At 44.2% G+C, this 19672-nt stretch overlaps 1 protein-coding gene across 11 annotated transcripts in view; it reads right to left on the reverse strand.

Annotated features, from left to right (window-relative positions):
* The window catches only part of Rere (arginine-glutamic acid dipeptide repeats), a 372816-nt gene that overhangs the window by 42631 nt on the left and 310513 nt on the right, over positions 1 to 19672 (reverse strand). For all 11 annotated transcript variants that reach the window (XM_057783759.1, XM_057783758.1, XM_057783750.1 and 8 more), the window contains one exon: positions 19009 to 19089. In XM_057783759.1, coding sequence (XP_057639742.1) covers positions 19009 to 19089 — 81 coding nt within the window. The remainder of the gene's footprint in view (positions 1 to 19008; positions 19090 to 19672) is intronic.

Genomic DNA, 19672 nt, shown 5'->3' on the forward strand with positions numbered 1-19672 from the left:
CGCACGCCTTTAATCCCAGCACTCGGGAGGCAGAGGCAGGCGGATCTCTGTGAGTTCGAGGCCAGCCTGGTCTACAAGAGCTAGTTCCAGGACAGGAACCAAAAGCTACGGAGAAACCCTGTCTCGAAAAGTCAAAAAAAAAAAAAAAAAAAAAAAGAATTTGCACTCCACCTCTCTGAGAAGAGCAGCATGGAGAGAATCCCCGCACACTCCACTCATCAGAGAGTTCCCTCAAGAGGGAAGAGGCTGCAAGTAGGCTCTTGGCTACGAGTGCTCCAACTACCCAATGCTTAAGAGGAGAAGCCACTCAAAACTGGGGACAAGTTTGATTAGAGTCATATGACAACTTTAGGAGATTATAACAAAGGCAAAACAAAAATAAAATGGGACCCTGAGGTGCAAGTCATAGCCTGTTACAAATCTGGTACAAGTATATCTACATCCTACACGGCAGTTATCACACAAGTTATCCACTTGTTCTGTATGCTTTTCTTAGTACATTATGAACGTTTAAGGGTAAAAGAAACATTGTACTTGTTTGTTTTAAATTCACACTTTTTAAAAAATTATTCTTCACATCCAACTAAAATGTCTTCTACAAAGGAACTTGAATATCTGTTGCTGGCTGAGTAAATGAATACACACAAGTTTAATATAAAGAGGAAGTCACGGACAATCCAAAGCATCCACTGTAGGATGGTTCTCACTTACACTCACTAACCCTGCCCTGCAGACTTCCCTTCATCAGACATCATCTATCTACCCCTCCATCCAAAGAAGCCAAGCACTAGGAAACCAAGAATAAGCTTAATAATGCCAAAAATGAGCAGCTTCCTCCTGTCCTTGTTTGCACTGCTAGAAACCAGGAGAGGAACAATCTCAGCTCAGTTGGGCGGCACCTGCAGACCTGGTGTTCCAAGCTGAGGAAGAAGGTAGCACGACTGTAACGAGATGCATGAAGATCAGATGGGTTCAATGCTCCATGCTCCAAACAATGCCTGTTATTTAGCATCGCTTATAATTTTAACGCTCTTAACTTGTAACTGAATTGGTTTTATGAAGTGCCAGAGATGGAACGTAGAGCCTTGAGTATGGTTGGCAAGTTCACTACCATATACCCAGTACCCATATAATGTGATTTTCAGTTCAACTTGGTGAGGGAGAGTCTATATGAGCCCCATATTTCATGGGGTTTAAAGAGTGAATAGGAAAGCCGAACCTTGAAAATTAAGCTTTGAGCTCTCTCTTCAGTGTGGTTCTGGTCACATTTACTGTGTTCAGAAACATCACAGAGGAAAACAGCAAACTTAAAATGCCAAAGCTTTGAATGGCAGTGAACCCAACTTTGCAAATAATTTTGCTCCCTGGCCTCACAAAACAATAAAATGCTTGCCAGTTCCAGTGCTGATCATGTACTTGTAATCCCAGCTCTGGGAGGTGGAAACAGGTGGACCAGTAGTTCATGGTCAGCCTAAACACCATTATAAGCATAAAGCAATTCTGTCTAAAAAAAAAAAAATTTTTTATTAATTTATGTTGGATTTATTTAGAAGCACACACAACTACTATGTCAACTATTCACCTAACCCAGGTTATTGTGATTGTTTTTAAGTAGCGTATTGCTATTATGTGGCCACATTTGCCTCCATCCCTGCTTGGTCTTCAGAGTGCTGAGACTACATCATCCCTGGCTTCTTCACTGCTTTAGAAACGCCTGTATGTTTTAATAGCTTGTTATTGTTGTTATTAAGCAAAGGCCTCCCACACCATTTATTATACTTACTGCAAGGATCTTACACCTTCTCTTGCCATTGCAGAAAACGTTAAATCTCTTACGTGTTCTACTTGACTATCGTGGGTCTACAGAAACATCACTTATTTTCACTACTTCATCCGTAGCAATTTTTCCATGTTTCATCATTACATTAATAGTCTCTGGGTTTTCTATTATATAGTTAAACAGATCATAAGACTCAGGTTTGTCTTTCTTTCCATTCCACATACTGTACCTATGTACTTTTTGCCTAACTTATGTTTCTGTAAAAATTGGGGTGCAATGAGAATGAGCATCTTTATTTTGCTCCTTAGAAGCTATACTTCTAACAGTTTTACCTGTAACATGAAGTCAGTGCTTGGGCACTTACTGTTTTCAGATTAAGGACAAGCCTGGTTATTCCTAGTATATCATAAACCATGCCTACAAACAATGAGAAGTAAACACATTGCTTAGAATGAGACGTGCAGAAAATTGCACTGAGGGGCTGGTAAGATGGCTCAGAGGTTAAGAGCATTGCCTGCTCTTCCAAAGGTCCTGAGTTCAATTCCCAGAAACCACATGGTGGCTCACAACCATCTGTATTGAGGTCTGGTGCCCTCTTCTGGCCTGCAGGCATACACACAGACAGAATATTGTATACATAATAAATTAAAAAAAAAAAGAAAAAGAAAATTGCACGGAGCTTAGTGTGGTGGTGATATCTGTAATAATAACACTTAGGAATGGAGGCAGGAGGATCAAGAGTTCAAACTGTGATAGCTTATACTGGTTGTCAACAGATTTGCAATCACCTAGGGGACAAGTCTCTAGCACATTTGTTTTTTTGTTTGTTTGTTTGTTTTCGAGACAGGGTTTCTCTGTGGTTTTGGAGCCTGTCCTGGAACTAGCTCTTGTAGACCAGGCTGGTCTCGAACTCACAGAGATCCGCCTGCCTCTGCCTCCCAAGTGCTGGGATTAAAGGCGTGCGCCACCACTGCCCGGCCTCTCTAGCACATTTGTGAAGGATTACCTAGGTTGGATTAGCCACAGTGGAAGAACCACTTTCCTTGGGAGGCACCATGCCACAGACAATGGTTTAGGAAAAAGTAAACAGAGAAAGTGAGCTAGGCACCAGAATTCATCTCTTTCTGCTTCCTGACGGTAGATACAATGTAAAGATCTGCCTCATGCATCTCCATTGTTAGCTTCCCTGCCATGCAGTATTGTATGTATCCTTGAGCTATGAGTCAAAATAAGCCCCTCTGACCTTAAAGTCACCTTTATCAGGTATTTTGTCACAGCGAGACAAGCAGCTAACATATAAAAGGTCACCTCTGACCACAGAGCAAGTCTGAGATCAGAATAGGTTACATAAGACCTGGTCTCAGCCGGGCAGTGATGGTAACACACACATTTAACCCCAGCACTCGGGAGGCAGAGGCAGGTGAGTCTCTCTAAGTTCAAGGCCAGCCTGGTCTGCAGAGTGAGTTCCAGGACAGCCAGGGTGACACAGAGAAACCCTCATAAGACTCCCTCTGCCCCCAGCAAGACCTTGTCTCAAACAAATAAAACTCCACAAATAAACAAAACAAAGCACTCCCAAACAGCACGTCTCATTCTACATACTTTCTGATAGAGAAGCCACAGTGGTTAAAGCACGTGCTGCATAATAGGAGGACTGAAGTCCAGGTCCTAGCAACCAAGTTGGGCACCCAACTAACATACGTAACCTCAACTCTGAAGGGAATGAAGACATAAGTATTGTTGGGGTTTTCTGGCTTCCAGAATAGCTGAGAAAATGAGAGCCCTTAAAAGAACAGGAGAAGAGGGATAAAACACACCTCCTGTGGCCCACTGGTGATTTGCATTCTTTCACAGATTCTGGGACCACAGTGCTGTTCTGGTCATTACAGAATTCTGTCTTCAAGTGAACCGTTTCTGACGGGTCCGGAAGGAAGTCGGATCGCTGTTTTCCCAAGAGACTGTTTTATCACATTGATCTCTGCTAGCTTATAGGTCAGTATCTCCAAAGCCCCAGGACACAAAGGGATTGCACAAACTTATACTCCATCACTGTGGGTTGGCAAAGAATTCCACCATAAATCAAGAATTTTAGGAGTAAAATCTCACTTTTTGTGGAAAAGTAAACACTGCCTAAAACCAAGCAAGCACTCAGCATCACAGAGGCTCCAGAGGGTATCACTGTAAGATCCACTTCCCTCTGACTGGGAGGGGCTCCTGCACGCACATCTAGCATCAGAACATCTTGTTCTCACCCTCTAGAGTATCAGAAGGACTGGAAAATGCTTTTTTTAAATACTTATTCATTTATTATTTATACAATATTCTGTCTGTGTGTATGCCTGAAGGCCAGAAGAGGGCACCAGACCTCATTACAGATGGTTGTGAGCCACTATGTGGTTGCTGGGAATTGAACTCAGGACCTTTGGAAGAGCAGGCAATGCTTTTAACCACTGAGGCATCTCTCCAGCCCCTGGAAAATGCTTTTTGTCAAGGGTTCTGTTGCTAGGATGAAAAGGGCTATAAATATGAGGTCAAAGCAATATTAAACAAAAAAAAAAAAATTCTAAAGCTGCAAGCACCCCTTTCTTTTGAAATGGAGAGCCACAGAAGATCAAAGGAGCAGCACTGCTTGCTCACCGCTGCTCTGGGAGCCTCCTCCCACACCTGGCAGAGTCCCAGAGGTTGTACAACATGATTTTAAACTTACTTAACTAAAAGAATCTCAAGACAAGCTGTATAGCCTCCCATGGAGGCCTCCACCAATAACCCTAGCACTCAAGAGGCAGAGGCAAGAAATTAGAGGCCAGCCAAGGCTACAGAGTGTCACAATTTTAAATAGAAACAAGGGAGCATGTTGTACAGTGGTTTCCTGGAATACCTGATCAGAAGCAAGAGAGGAAACCTACACAGCTTCCACACACAGCTCTATCACCTCCTGCACAAGGCAGCATAAGGCAGCCAGAGAGGAAACATCACGTTGTTAGAGACATGCTTCTTGCTCCTTCTGCCTGGCACAGGGAGTCCACTAGGCATCAGCAACTTGCACAACACCATGCTTAACCTTGGCTCAATCAGCCTCCTCAGCCATGAGGAGCAGGGGGGCCAGGGGGAGCGGGGTTAAACTTACTGGAAACAAACTTAATCAAAGCCGAGCAGTAACAAAGGGCACCAGAAACATTTCTACTGTATCACATCCCACAGGCTGGCCAAGAGCCCGGAATTTTCATTACAGTTTTTCAAAGGGAGGGAGAAAAGGAAGAAAATATATTTCACAAAAGCATTATCAAGGCCCCAACCGAGAATGCCCTGCCGCACAACCAAAAGTCTGTAAGAGGTTAGCTTTCCAGGGAGTGGAAACCCAGCGTGTGGAACCTGGCAGGCCTTTCATATGGTGGGAGGGTCCTTAAAACCACTACTGTTCTGTACTGAAGTCTCCAAGCTTTATAGATCATTAAAGGTTTTTGAACCACAGAGAAAGGAGGGCAGAGTTAAGGAAATAAATCAAAAGTTCCTCTGGGATGCACAAATGCCTACTTGGAGCAGGCTTTCAGCACAGATACCCTCCACATTAAACAACAGGGAGGACTTTTCAAAATAAAAGCAAAGAAGAGGTTCACTCTTGTTAGAAGCAATATACTTTTGGTTTAAAGGTTATGTGTGCTATAAAAATGATTCCTGTTGCGAGTGTGGAATGGGACAAGGAGGCTGGGCTAGGGGTAGAGAGCAGTGCAAGAAAGGCAGTGAACAAAAGTCAGAAGAATTCTGTTTTGGAGACCTCCAAACAAGTTAGCCCTGTGCTGATCAGGGGTAGGAGGTCAGGCAGGAGAACCAGGGTATCCTCCCCTTGCCATCCTTGCCCTAAAATCATCTCCCACTAGCCAGAAAGAAGTCTGTCTTTCTCGTGAAACACAAGCAGGTGAGGATGTGGACAAGGAAATCCTGCTATTTTCTTAGGTTAGTCTGAGCAAGTCCAAAAGCAACAGAGGGAGCAATCAGAGCACAGGAGGTGGCAGGGAGACCTAAGACTCCTGGGCTCCCTTGAGTCTGGGTTGTCTCTCAGACAGACAGTCTGTTGATTTAAGACCAGCAAACTGACCTGCTCCAATGCACCTCACAAGCACATTTCCAGAACAGACCATATTCTCATCTTGGGAGGCATGAGCCACCAGTACTCAGCCAGGGCAAATAGGCCTGTTTGCCTTAGGCAGTCACCAATTCTTAACCTTACAATCCAAACTTTGCACGTGGAGACAAAAAGACAACAGAAAAGGCCAAAACAGATAACTAAAGTGTCCCTAAAGAAAGTCTTCATTTAAATATTGTTCAACAACTTCAGTGGTTTTCCACTCACACGGCAAAAACAGAGGATAAAAAAAAAATTCCAGAGACTGTTTTCAAGATAATAAAATAGCATGTGATGGTGACTCACCGAGATGAAGAGAAGCAAATCATCACAGAAAGAAGCAGAGAACCCCACACTTCCATGTGCACAGCTCCATACCTCCCTCCGCGCGCACAACTTGCACGTGCTCTGTGTTTTATATTATAGGGTTGAACTCTCTAAACAGGAAGACCCTCTGCAGCACAGTGAGTCTAGAGTCTCAGTCTTGCTGTTGTAGATATGTGAAAATGAAAGGCCTTGGGCATTTAGGCTTTCAATGGCCTTAAACCAGCAGCTAAACATGCACCTACACAAGGTTACTGACAGACTCTCACATTCTTTCCATAAAAATACACATTGTGTACAAATGCATATGTGTGTATATAGTGGAAATCCATGTGAGGAAAAAGTTTTTTTGTTTGTTAAGGCAGGGTCTCTCTGTGTAGCCCTGGCTGGTCTCAAACTCAGAGATCCACCTGCCTCTGCCTCCCTAGTACTGGGATTAAAGGTGTGTGCTACCACTGTCCAGGAAGGAATAAGTCTTAAGACTATAGATTTTTGGCCTGGAAAGATGGATCAGTAGTTAAAGAGCTCAGTGGTTCTTCTAGAGGTTCTGAGTTCAATACCCAGCACCCACATGGCAGCTCATAACTGTCTTTAATCCCAGTTCCAGGGGACCTAACACCCATGACAAAATACCAATGTGCCTAAAATAAAAACAAATGCATTTTTTAAAAAGGTTATAAATTCTATTTAAAAATCTTAATTTAAAATAAAAAATTAAAGGACGCAACTCTGATGGACAGATAAGACAGTTGTGGAGAGGATGCGTAAGACCCCATAGCCCCGTGGTTCCAGCAAGTCAACAACGTGGGTATTTTCAAGAAGCACAAGCCCAGCTGGCCCTCAGCAGTGAGTTCCATGAAGGCTCACCCTCATCTCCCACTCACACTGCACAGGCCTTGAACTGAACCAAAGCTCCATGAACCCTAACTTTGCCAGCTGTAATGGTACATAAATCTCAACGTTCAAGCCTCAGAAATTATAATCCCACAATTCAGATGGACTCAGGACATGGAGACAGCAATCACATTCCCAAAGTCACAGAGGAAAAAAAAAAAAACAGGAAAGGACAGAGCAATGCAGCTGTGCCTGAAACTCTAACACCAGGGACAAGAGTGCAGTTCGGGGGTTAAGTCTATGCCTAGCACACTGCAAGCCTGGCTCAATACAGCACTGCCAAAATAAAACAACCGCAAATGAAAATTTTTAAAAGAGCTGGGGAGAAGGCTCAGAGGGTAAAGTGGTGGTCATACAAGTATGAAGAGCTGAGTTTAAAAAAATCCCCTGAACCCATCCATGTAGAGCAGTGTGCTGTCCCAGCATGTCCTTACTGGAAATGTGAGCCAACAGAGTCCTGGGAGGTTCAAAGCTGCCTAGCCTGGTTTATACAGCCATGAGCAGATCTTGGGTCAGACACCCCAGTTTCTGACTGCCACAGCATGGTATGGCATGTGTATACCCTTGTTTGTATGCATAAGTGACCCCGCACACACATCCACAACACACACAAACACACACACACAATTTGAAAAGGATAAATCACCCCCGAGGAGAGAGGTCTGTCCTGCCCATTTTTCCTATTCACACAGCACAGGTTTTCAGATGCCACGAGACAGATGCTGTTCTACTCTGGGGTCGGGTATGGTTTTTCCCACTGGTGAACAGCTGGGACTTAGTCTAGTATCTTATCCTTACTTCTCTAAACAAAGCAGTTTACTGTTATTCGAATTTCCTAAGTGTCGCTCATGGGTGTAACATAGAAGAAGATTAAAATGAACCAATTATTCAAGGATTATAATTTTAAATATAGTCTATAACTTTAAAAGAACTTTTAAAATATACTTTATAATAAAAAACAGACAATATATATATATATATATATTTTTTTTTTTTTTTTTTTTTTTTTGATTTTTCGAGACAGGGTTTCTCCGTAGCTTTTGGTTTCTGTCCTGGAACTAGCTCTTGTAGACCAGGCTGGTCTCGAACTCACAGAGATCCGCCTGCCTCTGCCTCCCGAGTGCTGGGATTAAAGGCATGCGCCACCACCGCCCGGTGACAAAATATTTTTCAAACATCAGCAGCTAAGTTTTAGTTTCCTTAAAAAAAAAAAAAAAAAGTAAGGCCAGGCGGTGGTGGTGCACGCCTTTAATCCCAGCACTCGGGAGGCAGAGGCAGGATCTCTGGGAGTCCGAGTCCAGCCTGGTCTACAAAGGGAGTTCCAGGACAGGCTCCAAAGCTACAGAGAAACCCTGCCTCAAAAAACCAAAAAGGAAAAAGTAAAAAGGTTGGAAAGATGACTCAGGGGTTAAGAGGACTGACTGGTTGCTCTTTCAGAGGAACTAGGTTCAATTCCCAGTACCTGCAGGGCAGTTCACAACTGTTTATAACTCTTGTTCCAGCAAATCTGTCATCCTCACACAGACACATACAGGCAAAACACCAGCGCATATAGAAAGAAAGAAAGAAAGAAAGAAAGAAAGAAAGAAAGAAAGAAAGAAAGAAAGAAAGAAAGAAAGAAAGAAAGAAAGAAAGAAAGGCAGACAGACAGACAGACAGACAAGGTATCCCACCTGGGCCTCGTCCTCAAGTGCTGGATTAGTTGGGCACTATCCTGTCCAGTAAGATGCAGCTCCAGGGCATGATGCTAGGCAAACACCCTTTCAACTGAGTCACACCTCCAGCTCTCAGGCTGGGTGTTCAAATCAGAATGGATTAACAGATAAGACACAAGCCTATGATACAAAATATAAGCTCTAAGTGGATGATCCCACTGCCCATCACTACAGTTATTAAAGTCTGTCTTTTATAATTCTAGGGCATACCTTCTATTTGTTTTACCTATTAAAATTGTAGGGCTCGCCGGGCGGTGGTGGCGCATGCCTTTAATCCCAGCACTTGGGAGGCAGAGGCAGGCGGATCTCTGTGAGTTCGAGACCAGCCTGGTCTACAAGAGCTAGTTCCAGGACAGGCTCCAAAACCACAGAGAAACCCTGTCTCGAAAAACCAAAATAAATAAATAAATAAATAAATAAATAAATAAAAAAATAAAATTGTAGGGCTTATAAGTCATGCAGGTAAGCAAGGTCAAGGAGAATCTTAACAAGCGTCAATAGGGAACAACAGGTCCTTCAAATGCTGGAGGCAGTATCTGAACTCTTAGCACTCTGTAAATTCAAAGCAGGGCCAGCAAATTGGCTCAGTGGATAAAGCACTTAGTGCCAAGGAAGGCTGGCGATCTGAACTTGATTCCCAGAACCCATAGGGTGGAAGAAAAGAACCCCCTACAAAAAGTCTTCAGCCAGAGAACCTGGAAACAACCTAAATGCCCCTCGACCGAAGAATGGATAAGGAAAATGGGGTACATATACACAATGGAGTACTATACAGCAGAAAAAATTACAACATCTTGAATTTTGCAGGAAAATGGATGGAGTTAGAAAACATTATTTTGAGTGAGGTAACCAAGACACAGAAAGACAATTATCACATGTCTATCACTCATAGGTGGTTTCTAAACATAAAGCAAAGAAAACCAGCCTACAAATCACAATCCTAGAGAATTTAGACAACAATGAGGACACTAAGAGAGAGTTACATAGATCTAATCTACATGGGAAGTAGAAAGTAGAAAAAGACAAGATCTCCTGAGTAAATTGGGAGCATGGGGACCTTGCGGGGAGGATTGAAGGGGGGGGCCGGGCAGGGAGGGGAGCAGAGAAAAATGTAGAGTTCAATAAATATCAATAAAAAAAAAATTTAAAAAAGTCCTCAGCCAGTCTAAGACTACCCCAAGCTATCTCTCCAAAAGCAGTCCTCTGAATGCCACACACAACATAGCATGTGCTCAATCACACATACAAATACATGTTTTTATCCAGCGATGGTGGCGCACGCCTTTAATCCCAGCACTCGGGAGGCAGAGGCAGGCGGATCTCTGTTTGAGGCCAGCCTGGTCTATAGAGTGAGTTCCAGGACAGCAAGGGCTACACAGAAAAAAACCTGTCTTGAAAAACCAACCCCCCCCCCCGCAAAACCCAAATACGCATTTTTTAAAAGTCCATTACAAACAAAGTCCATACAAACAACATTGCATAAAGTAAAAGCTCTGAGTGCTGTTTCTGTGGGTTTGAACATGGAGAATGAGACCATGGAGAGGCTGAGGACACAGCACTGTCATCAGCAAAGGTACAGGGCCTCTGCTTGAAAAACTGCCTTTTCGCCGGGCAGTGGTGGCGCACGCCTTTAATCCCAGTACTCGGGAGGCAGAGACAGGCGGATCTTTGTGAGTTCGAGGCCAGCCTGGTCTACAAGAGCTAGTTCCAGGACAGGCTCTGTAGCTACAGAGAAACTCTGTCTCGAAAAACCAAAAAAAAAAAAAAAGAAAAACTGCCTTTTCTTTCCATCACTGGCACCAAAGAGTCCTCCGTTAAAACCACACACCTGCTTCATCACACGAGCGAACCAGCCACACACTCTTAGACCACCTTAGGTAAAGTACTGCCTGTTGGCATGGTGCCCTATGCCGGCAATCCAGTACTCCAGAAGCTAAAGCCAAGGCCATCTGTGCTATAAAGAAAAACCCTTACTTACCCAAATAAAAACAAACCAACAAGAGACTCAGGCCATGGCGACCTGCTGCAGAAATGCAGAGCCTCAGCTGGGAAACTGCAGGGAGCACTTTGAAGACATTGAGAGAAGAGTTCTCAGAAGCAATCACATCTCTGCCCATGCGAGGGATGCCAGTAAAGAAAGCAACACTTGAAAGGTTTTTTTTGTTTGTTTGTGGTGTTTTGAGACAGTTTCTTTGTATAGCCCTGGCTGCTCTAGAACCACTCAGTAGACCAGGCTGGCCTTGACTCATGGAAGTCCACCTGTGATGGAGGTGGGTCTTGCATTTATCTGTTGCTTTCATTGGTTAATTAATAAAGAAAACTGCTTGGCCCTGATAGGACAGAAAATTAGATAGGCGGAGTAAACAGAACAGAATGCTGGGAGAAAGAAGCTGAGTGAAGGAGTCGCCATGATTCTCCCACTCCAGACAGACGCAGGTTAAGATCTTTCCTGGTAAGCCAGCTCGTGGTACTACACAGAATATTAGAAATGGGTTAATCTATATATGAGAGCTAGCCAGTAAGAGGCTGGAGCTAATGGGCCAAGCAGTGTTTAAAAGAATACAGTTTCCGTGTAATTATTTCGGGGCATAAGCTAGCCATGTGGGCGGCTGGGTGCCGGGGACGCAGCCCTGCCGCTCCTATTTCAACACACCTGCCTTCTGCCTCCCGAGTGCTGGGATTAAAGGCGTGCGCCACCACCGCCCGGCAGTGGGTAAGATTTCTAAAACATAAAATAAGGAGTTACAACTTTCTTTTTCTTTTCATATTTAGTTGTATTTGTGTGTGAATGTGTGTCTGTACCACATGGCATCTCACAACAACATGTAATTCCTGGTCTCCACCAGCACGCATATACACAGAGCAGATACGCATGCAGAAAAAACATTCACAGCAGTCAATAAAATAAATGTTAAAAAAGAATTAATATAGCTTGAAGGCTTAAGATTTTAAGGCTAACATAAGTGGTTCTTAAAGTTTATCGAACACTTGATTACCCAAATCCCCATTTTAACAATATAATTCCCTTCTTGCTCAACCGGAATGGACAAGAGGCCCGAGAGCCCACACTTTCCACAGGCTCTAGACCGTGAGCAGTTGACACCATACAGCATAGGCACTGGAGGGACAAGGAGAAAACCAGAGAGCTTTCCAAGTCTTGTTTTCTGGCTGTAACCCAGTTACCCGTTCTCAGTATCAGCCCAATCAGGAAACCCATACTTTCTTATGTAAGATTAAGCATTAAAATTGTTTACCTAAGGTTATAATCTGAAATTAAATAAAACTTCATGCTAAACGCTGTAGCAATTTTTAATCTTTGGTTATTTATCCCTCCATTCAGGACACATGCTGATACAGGCCATTCTGCCTGATGACATAACTCAGAGCAGTTTCACACAGAGTCATTAGAATTTGCCCCTAGAAACAGTGCTTTTGTGCTATCTGGAAAATTAAAATTTTATTTTATTTATTTTTTTTGATTTTTTTGAGATAGGGTTTCTCCGTAGCTTTTGGTTCCTGTCCTAGAACCAGCTCTTGTAGACCAGGCTGGCCTCGAACTCACAGAGATCCGCCTGCCTCTGCCTCCCGAATGCTGGAATTAAAGGCGTGCGCCACCACCGCCCGGCCGAAAATTAAAATTTTAATTGTCCAAGACTTTTCATTTCGTCACACAAAGTTAATAAAAACTAGCTGTCCTTTCACCGAAAGTCTGTGAGCTCTAATTTTGGCCCAGGTCCCCCTGCATCAGCTCACACAGCCTTCTGTGTAGGAGTTCATCCCTCGTGGTGCTGTTTTACAGCTGTCTCTTCTTTGCCTTCGCTCATGATACGAACGTTTCTCACTGAAAAAGGGGAGTGAAAATGAGATCCAGTATGGTAATATCCGCATCCTACCACCTGTGCTTACAAATAACGTGAATTTACTCTTTACTGGGGTAGTTGCTCAAAACTAAGACTAGAGATGAGAAAGGCATACAAAACATGTGCTCCAGCCGGGCGGTGGTGGCGCACGCCTTTAATCCCAGCACTCGGGAGGCAGAGGCAGGCGGATCTCTGTGAGTTCGAGGCCAGCCTGGTCTACAAGAGCTAGTTCCAGGACAGGAACCAAAGCTACAGAGAAACCCTGTCTCGAAAAACCAAAAAAAAAAAAAAAAAAAAAAAAAAAAAAAAAAAAACATGTGCTCCACACCTTCTCCCTCTTCCCTACAGAGCTGGGCCAGATCAAACTGTCTCCTTGCTCATGGGCCCTGCATCTGAGAAAGGAGCCATGGTACAGGTTGGTGAGGGTGCTCCTGCCCACACTCCACTGCTGGTAGCAGCAGCCATAGCTGTATACAAAGCCTTCAAGAGACACTCATCCATACTGAATGGATTTTTTTAAGAAATGGCAATGTATGTGAAAAACAAGTTATTTTGTAATCTGTATTTTAAGATGGGTTCCCTGTGGATGGTCAGGATTTGAGTCTATGAGGCCTATTTATTTTCTAGGTATTATTTTAACATCAAGGGCCAAAGGTCATGCAATTCATGACAACATAGTGATATGCATACCAACAACAAAGTGACAGCACTTAAAACTGAGAGGCCTGGTTTAGAGAATGGCAAATTCCATAACATCCTGGAATGAGACCCCACGTGGGACAGATGGGCTGGTCCTGTCTTCTCAGAAGTGCAGGACACTTGGCAGTGTTTACACAGATGCACCAACAGCCAAAACTCCAGTATAAATGGGTGAGAGATCAGTGGGTAGCCACAGTCAATATGAAATTCTGTGCCCATTCCTGGTTATTTTATCTACTAATCACACATTTTATACATATATTAAAGAAAGGCAAATGGCAGAAGAGGAAGAACTGGGTGTCTGCACGGCTATAAAACTAGAAAGATCTGACTTGTCGTTATTCTCTTGGGTGCCATGAGGTTAACACATTAATACCCATTCAACTAACCCTCTATAAACGGTTTGCCATAAGCACAGCCACTATTCCCACTTCAGTGGGCAGCAGTATTCAGAGGAAAGCCGGACCTAACACCTGTATAATAAACACCAGAAATCCTAGGAAACCTATTGATGTCTATGCCACAGGCGCTTTCTTCTGACAATAAGGCCTGTACTAAATGGGAGGAATGGGATTCTCAGAGGAAAGCTCCAAAGGTGAAGAGATCTGTTTCCACCCAGGTACCCCCCTCAATCCTTCCTAAATAACTCAAGTGAAAGGACAGGGGATTGGTGAAAACAGTCCCAGAACAGAACCACCTCGCACACATAAGCACAGAGCTCAGAGAGTGTAAGGCACTTGTCTAGCAAGTCCAGGCCCTAGCAAGCATGTGTGTACACACAAAGACTTGTTTTTCAACAGAGGGTAACAGATTAGGAAGAGAGATCATCTTAATATACTCTGTACAGACACCACCTCATGGAAATTCTCATGCATGGTCTAAGCATCCAGAGTCATGACCCCATTTCATAGGAGTCAAAAGGCAGGAGGATATTCACTGACCTGACTGAAACCCACAGAGATCCGCCACCAGCTTTAAAGATTTTTTTTTTTTAAATTATTTTTATTGCCAGGTACTGGTGGAGCTCCCAGCACTTGGGAGGTAGAGACAGGCAGATTTTTGTGAGTTCAAAGCCAGTCTGATCTACAAAGTGAATTCCAGGATAGCCAGGACTGTTACACAGAGAAACCCTGACTCAAAACAACAACAATAACAAAAAAAACATTATTTTTATTTATGGAGATGGAGAAGTGGCCTCGAGATTAAGAATACTTGCTGCTTTTGCTGAGAGCGGTTTGGTCTGAGTACCCGAATCACCATTGTCTGTAGTTCTAGTTCCAGGGGATCAAACGCCCTCTTCTGACTCCTCAGGCACCAGGCATCCATGTGGTGCACAGACATAGACTCATGCAAAATACTCATACACACAAAATAAAATAGTCTTAAAAATATTTAATTTGAGGCTAGAGATGGTTCAGCAGTTAAGAGTACTTACTGCTCTTCCAGGACTCAGGTTCAGTTCTCAGCACCCACATGGCCTACAACCATCTGAAATTGTCTATAATTCCAGTTTCAGAGGATTCATGGACACCCTCTTCTGATCTCAGGCAAAATATCCACATACAAAAAATATAAAAAAATTGAAAATTGGGCTGGAGAGATGGCTCAGCGGTTAAGAGCACTGCCTGCTTTTCCAAAGGTCCTGAGTTCAATTCCCTGCAACCACATGGTGGCTCACAACCATCTGTAATGAGATCTGACGCTCCCTTCTGGCCTGCAGGCAGACAGAATACTGAGAATACTGTACACATAATAAATAAATAAATCTTTTAAAAAAATTAAAAACCCATTCATTTTATGTTTGTCAGTATGCTCAGATACTGTGGGACAATAGTCTTTTATCCTGTCACTTGTATTATTTTTAATAAAATGCTGATTGGCCAGTAGCCGGCAGGAAGTATAGGTGGGGCGACCAGGCAGGAAGTAGAGGCGGGGCAACAAGAATGCTGGGAAGAGGGAACTGCATTGTGCAGTTGAGACCCAGCCTCAGAGGAAGCAAGATGTGACTGCCTCGCCAAAAAAGGTACCAAGCCACGTGGCTAACACAGACAAGAATTATGGGGTAATATAAGTTATAAGAGTTAATAAGAAGGCTGAGATACTAGGTCAATCAGTTTGTAATTAATGTAGACTTCTGTGTGATTTCTTTGGAACTTAACGACTGTGGAAACTGAGCAGGACATAAAACTCAGTCAACACTCAGAGACTTAAAAAGAGTGCTGGATCTCCTGAGCTTGAATAACAGGGAGTTCAGAAGCCTGATGCGAGCCTGGGGTGCCTTTAATCCCAATACTTGAGAGGCAAGGCCAGCCTGCTCTACAGAGTTCCAGGACAGCCAGGGCTACACAGAGAAACCCTCTCTTGAAAAACCAAAAAGAATAAGAATAAGACACCTGAAGAGGGTGCTGGGAAGTGAACTCCGGTCCTCTGCAAGAGCAGCAAGTGCTCTTAACCGCTGATTCATCTTTCTTTTCTTTTTTTTTTTTGGTTTTTCGAGACAGGGTTTCTCTGTGGTTTTGGAGCCTGTCCTGGAACTAGCTCTTGTAGACCAGGCTGGTCTCGAACTCGCAGAGATCCACCTGCCTCTGCCTCCCAAGTGCTGGGATTAAAGGCGTGCGCCACCACCGCCGGCCTGATTGATTCATCTTTCTAGGCTCTCCCAACTGTCCCCCCTTTAAGGCTGAAAGCATGTGTCTCATGCAAAGAAACACCATTTAAAACCAGTAACTTCCCAGTAACTCCTTAAGACCTAATCTGAACTTCCCACAGTACAGGCTAAGGCAGGGAGCAACTCAGGAAAGATCAGGTGCTACAGTTACTGGCAAGGCAGTCACAGAGCACAGCTCTGCTGACCTGCTCAGTGACAGGCCAGTCAGTCACATTTCCTTTAGATGCCCTTCTGATGTTTCAAGTTTTCTAAGAACAAACTTGAAACAAGTTAATAATCCAGTAGAAGAAAATGTGGGGAAGTTTCTGGATTACAAGAATTTTCTATAAAAAGGTTCCTGGGGGGCTGGAGAAATGGCTCAGTGGTTAAGAGCACTGACTGCTCTTCCAAAGGTCCTAAGTTCAATTCCCAGCAACCACATGGTGGCTCACTACCATCCGTAAGGAGATCTGGTGCCCTCTTCTGGCCTGCAGGCACACATGCAAACAGAATACTGACAATACTGTATACATAATAAATAAATAAATTAAAAAAAAAAGGTTCCTGACACAAAATTTTTATCAAGGAAATTCTGGAACACAGAAACCTTCAAAATTCCTAATCTTCTGCAGCAAAATGAAAAATGACCTTTGCCTTCCCCTCTCAGTGGGCTGTAATGATTAGCCCAGCTTGGATGACAGCTAAGGAAAATATAAGACGAGCCTCGTCCAGCTAATTAGAACACTGAACAGACTGACCCCACGACCAAACCCATCCCATGCACTCAGAAGAAAGTGGGACCCAGGGATGCTTGCAGAGGTCCTCCAAGGTTACAGACCACTCTGCCTGCTGTCCTCTAGTGGTGGTGCCCACAAGAAATGACTGGAAACCAGGAGGAAACAGGGTTAGAGAAGAAGGCACAGCCACAGCAGAGGAGGAAAACGGAAAATGTCTTCATCTCACTGGGTTGGCCCACCAGAGCAGCCTGAGGGAAAGAGGCAGCAGTTCACTGAATCAGCCAACCTGATAAGGGCAACCAAGAAGAGGACAGATAAGATTAGGAGAATCTGACTTTCTAATTAGGAAAACTAGTGAGCAACACAGTATGAGGTTAAAGGTCAGTCGGGTCTGTTTCAGTTAAGGAGATAAAAACTGAATAAAATTGTCACGGGTCTCCAATTCTGCCTAGCAAGCACAAGACCCTGGGCTGATCCCAGCACCCCAACTCCTACCCCTAAGTAAGGTTTTGATTTAATCCTCAATTGTGCTACTGTTTTTTTTTTTTCTAGCATCAAGATAAAATGATTGTCAGGATTTCTTTGATCAGATCTTTAGCATAACAACTTTCAGCAGATAAAGGGACAGATAAAAGGTAAGGGCAGGAAGGCTGAAATAGCAGCTGAAGGCTCAACCCCAGCACCTGTAACCAAAGACTTAAGCTGACAGAGTAAGAGTGGGCTATCAACTTCAGGGCACATCTACCCCCTGACTCTTTTTCCACTCATTCCAAACAAAACTGCTACATTTGAGCCAGGCTACTTTAATTTTTTTTTTTTTTTTGGTTTTTTTCAAGACAGGGTTTCTCTGTGGCTTTGGAGCCTGTCCTGGAACTAGCTCTGTAGACCAGGCTGGTCTCGAACTCACAGAGATCCGCCTGCCTCTGCCTCCCGAGTGCTGGGATTAAAGGCGTGCGCCACCATCGCCCGGCTTAATTTTTTAATGTAACAAATTTAGGGGAAAAAAATGAAATTCCCAGAAAACTCAAGGAGAATTTCTACATCATCTCCATTAATAAAATCTCTTCCGAACCTGTGAGAAATGCAGATCTTTCTACAATGTATGTTAACATCTATCCACGATCTGGGTTTTCAAAGGCATTCTGGCAGCCCATCTCAGCACATTCAGATGCACAATAGTGACTCAGTTTTCATTAAGTTACCACTGACTGCAGCCATCAGTTTACTAGGATGTACTTGGAATCTCAGACTCTTTCTCCCTATTACCAGTTACCAGGATCCTAAACGTACTCTATATTAAGTGTCCAAAAAAAGCTTCATTATTTTTTAAAAAGAGGAAATCAATAAGCACCAACAGAAAACAAAATATCAAACTAACAAAACCCTACCTTCCACTTTTCTAAAAGACATTGTTCATTCACCCCTCTTCCTAAAAGCTCTGAGCGTGGCCAGATTAATATCAATCACAACTCTTACCCCTCCCAGATTGGAGGTACTTCCGGTTACTGGCTCAAGCCTGAAGGCATCAATTGGGTGAGGTTGGTGGTCCACCCCCACCTTCCAGGAGGCAGGAATTACAGGTACTGAGCCTGGACCTTACAGTGTCACCTTCCAGAGATGCTTCAGTACAGCGCTTTGGGGCAAGTTCATCTGGACCATCTGACCCTCAGCTTTTGAAACAGTAAAGGCATTTTTTTAAAGCTCCCATTAAGCAGCTAATAAAAACTGTTTTTCACTATAAAGTGCAAGCATTTAAAGCTGGGATAGCAAAGACTTAAAAGTATTTTCCTAAAGCACAGCAACATTAAATGGGGGGAGGGGGGGCACGACCCCCAGTAGAATTCCATAACCCTTTCAATTTTATCCTTTGATTTGGTCAAATGACTTTTGATAATTACGAAATCCAAACTAGCGATAAAATGCCGTTTCCTATTCCAGCCACTGGATTTAAAATTAGATGTTAACTCTCCAGCGGTCCCTTCCCCCAACTAACTCTGTTCTCCCAGTTACAACGCGTTCTTCAGGAGGATACGCACAATATGTCACTCTACTATCTGAAAACTACCAGCTGAAGGAGTCAAGAAAGCAGAACACACCGAATCTGAGGCCAGTCTGAGTCAGGCACAGCACGGGTTTAAAGGAACCATTTCCTAAGCTCAAATGCGGAGAAGCAGCACGAGCAGAGCAAAGAGGAAAAAGCCAAGTTACATAAAGTCCGATTGTACTCACGGTTTCCTTATTGGGAAGCAGCTCCTTTCTGATTCTGAAGAAGTTCTTGCCGTATTGCCGGAGCCCCTTAACGAAGCGTTTCTGTGATAAAAAAGAAACAAGTGAGACGTAAAAACCAAAACCAAAACAGGATGTCAGCAAAGCAAAGATATCTGCAATCAGCAGAATAGCAACCGCAGAAAAGTCTGAGCTCGGGAATATCAGCCAGGCTGGAGGCTTTCGGCAGCACAGCTGGGACGTGCTGGCAGGGCAGGGCAGCCCCCGGCCTGCCGGGAACCACAAGGCAAACAGAGCTAAGGCGGCCTCCTGACACCACGGGCTGCACGAAGGTGCAAACAACAAACAGACCGCGTTGCAATAAACCAGCATAGCTGCTTTCCACCCGCGGAAGCAGCTGCCTTCTCAGAAGTGTCTGGTACCGCTCCGGCCCTCGTCCCCTTCCGTGACCATGAAAGCCCACCCGAAGCCCGCAGCCCCAGAGCCGGGAACCGCTGGGGTCGAGCCCCCAGCCCGCCGGGTCCGCGGACTTTCACTTCGGCTGGGTCCACGAGCCGCCCCCACCTCCGATCCGAGAGCAACCCGCAGCCACAGGTAAGGAGGCCGCGCCCGTCCCCGGGCTCCACAAAGCGCAGGGCCAAGCGGCCTCGGGCTGCTCAGCGTGTGA

This window comes from Chionomys nivalis, chromosome 11 (genome assembly GCF_950005125.1).
Source record: "Chionomys nivalis chromosome 11, mChiNiv1.1, whole genome shotgun sequence".
Taxonomy (NCBI): domain Eukaryota; kingdom Metazoa; phylum Chordata; class Mammalia; order Rodentia; family Cricetidae; genus Chionomys; species Chionomys nivalis.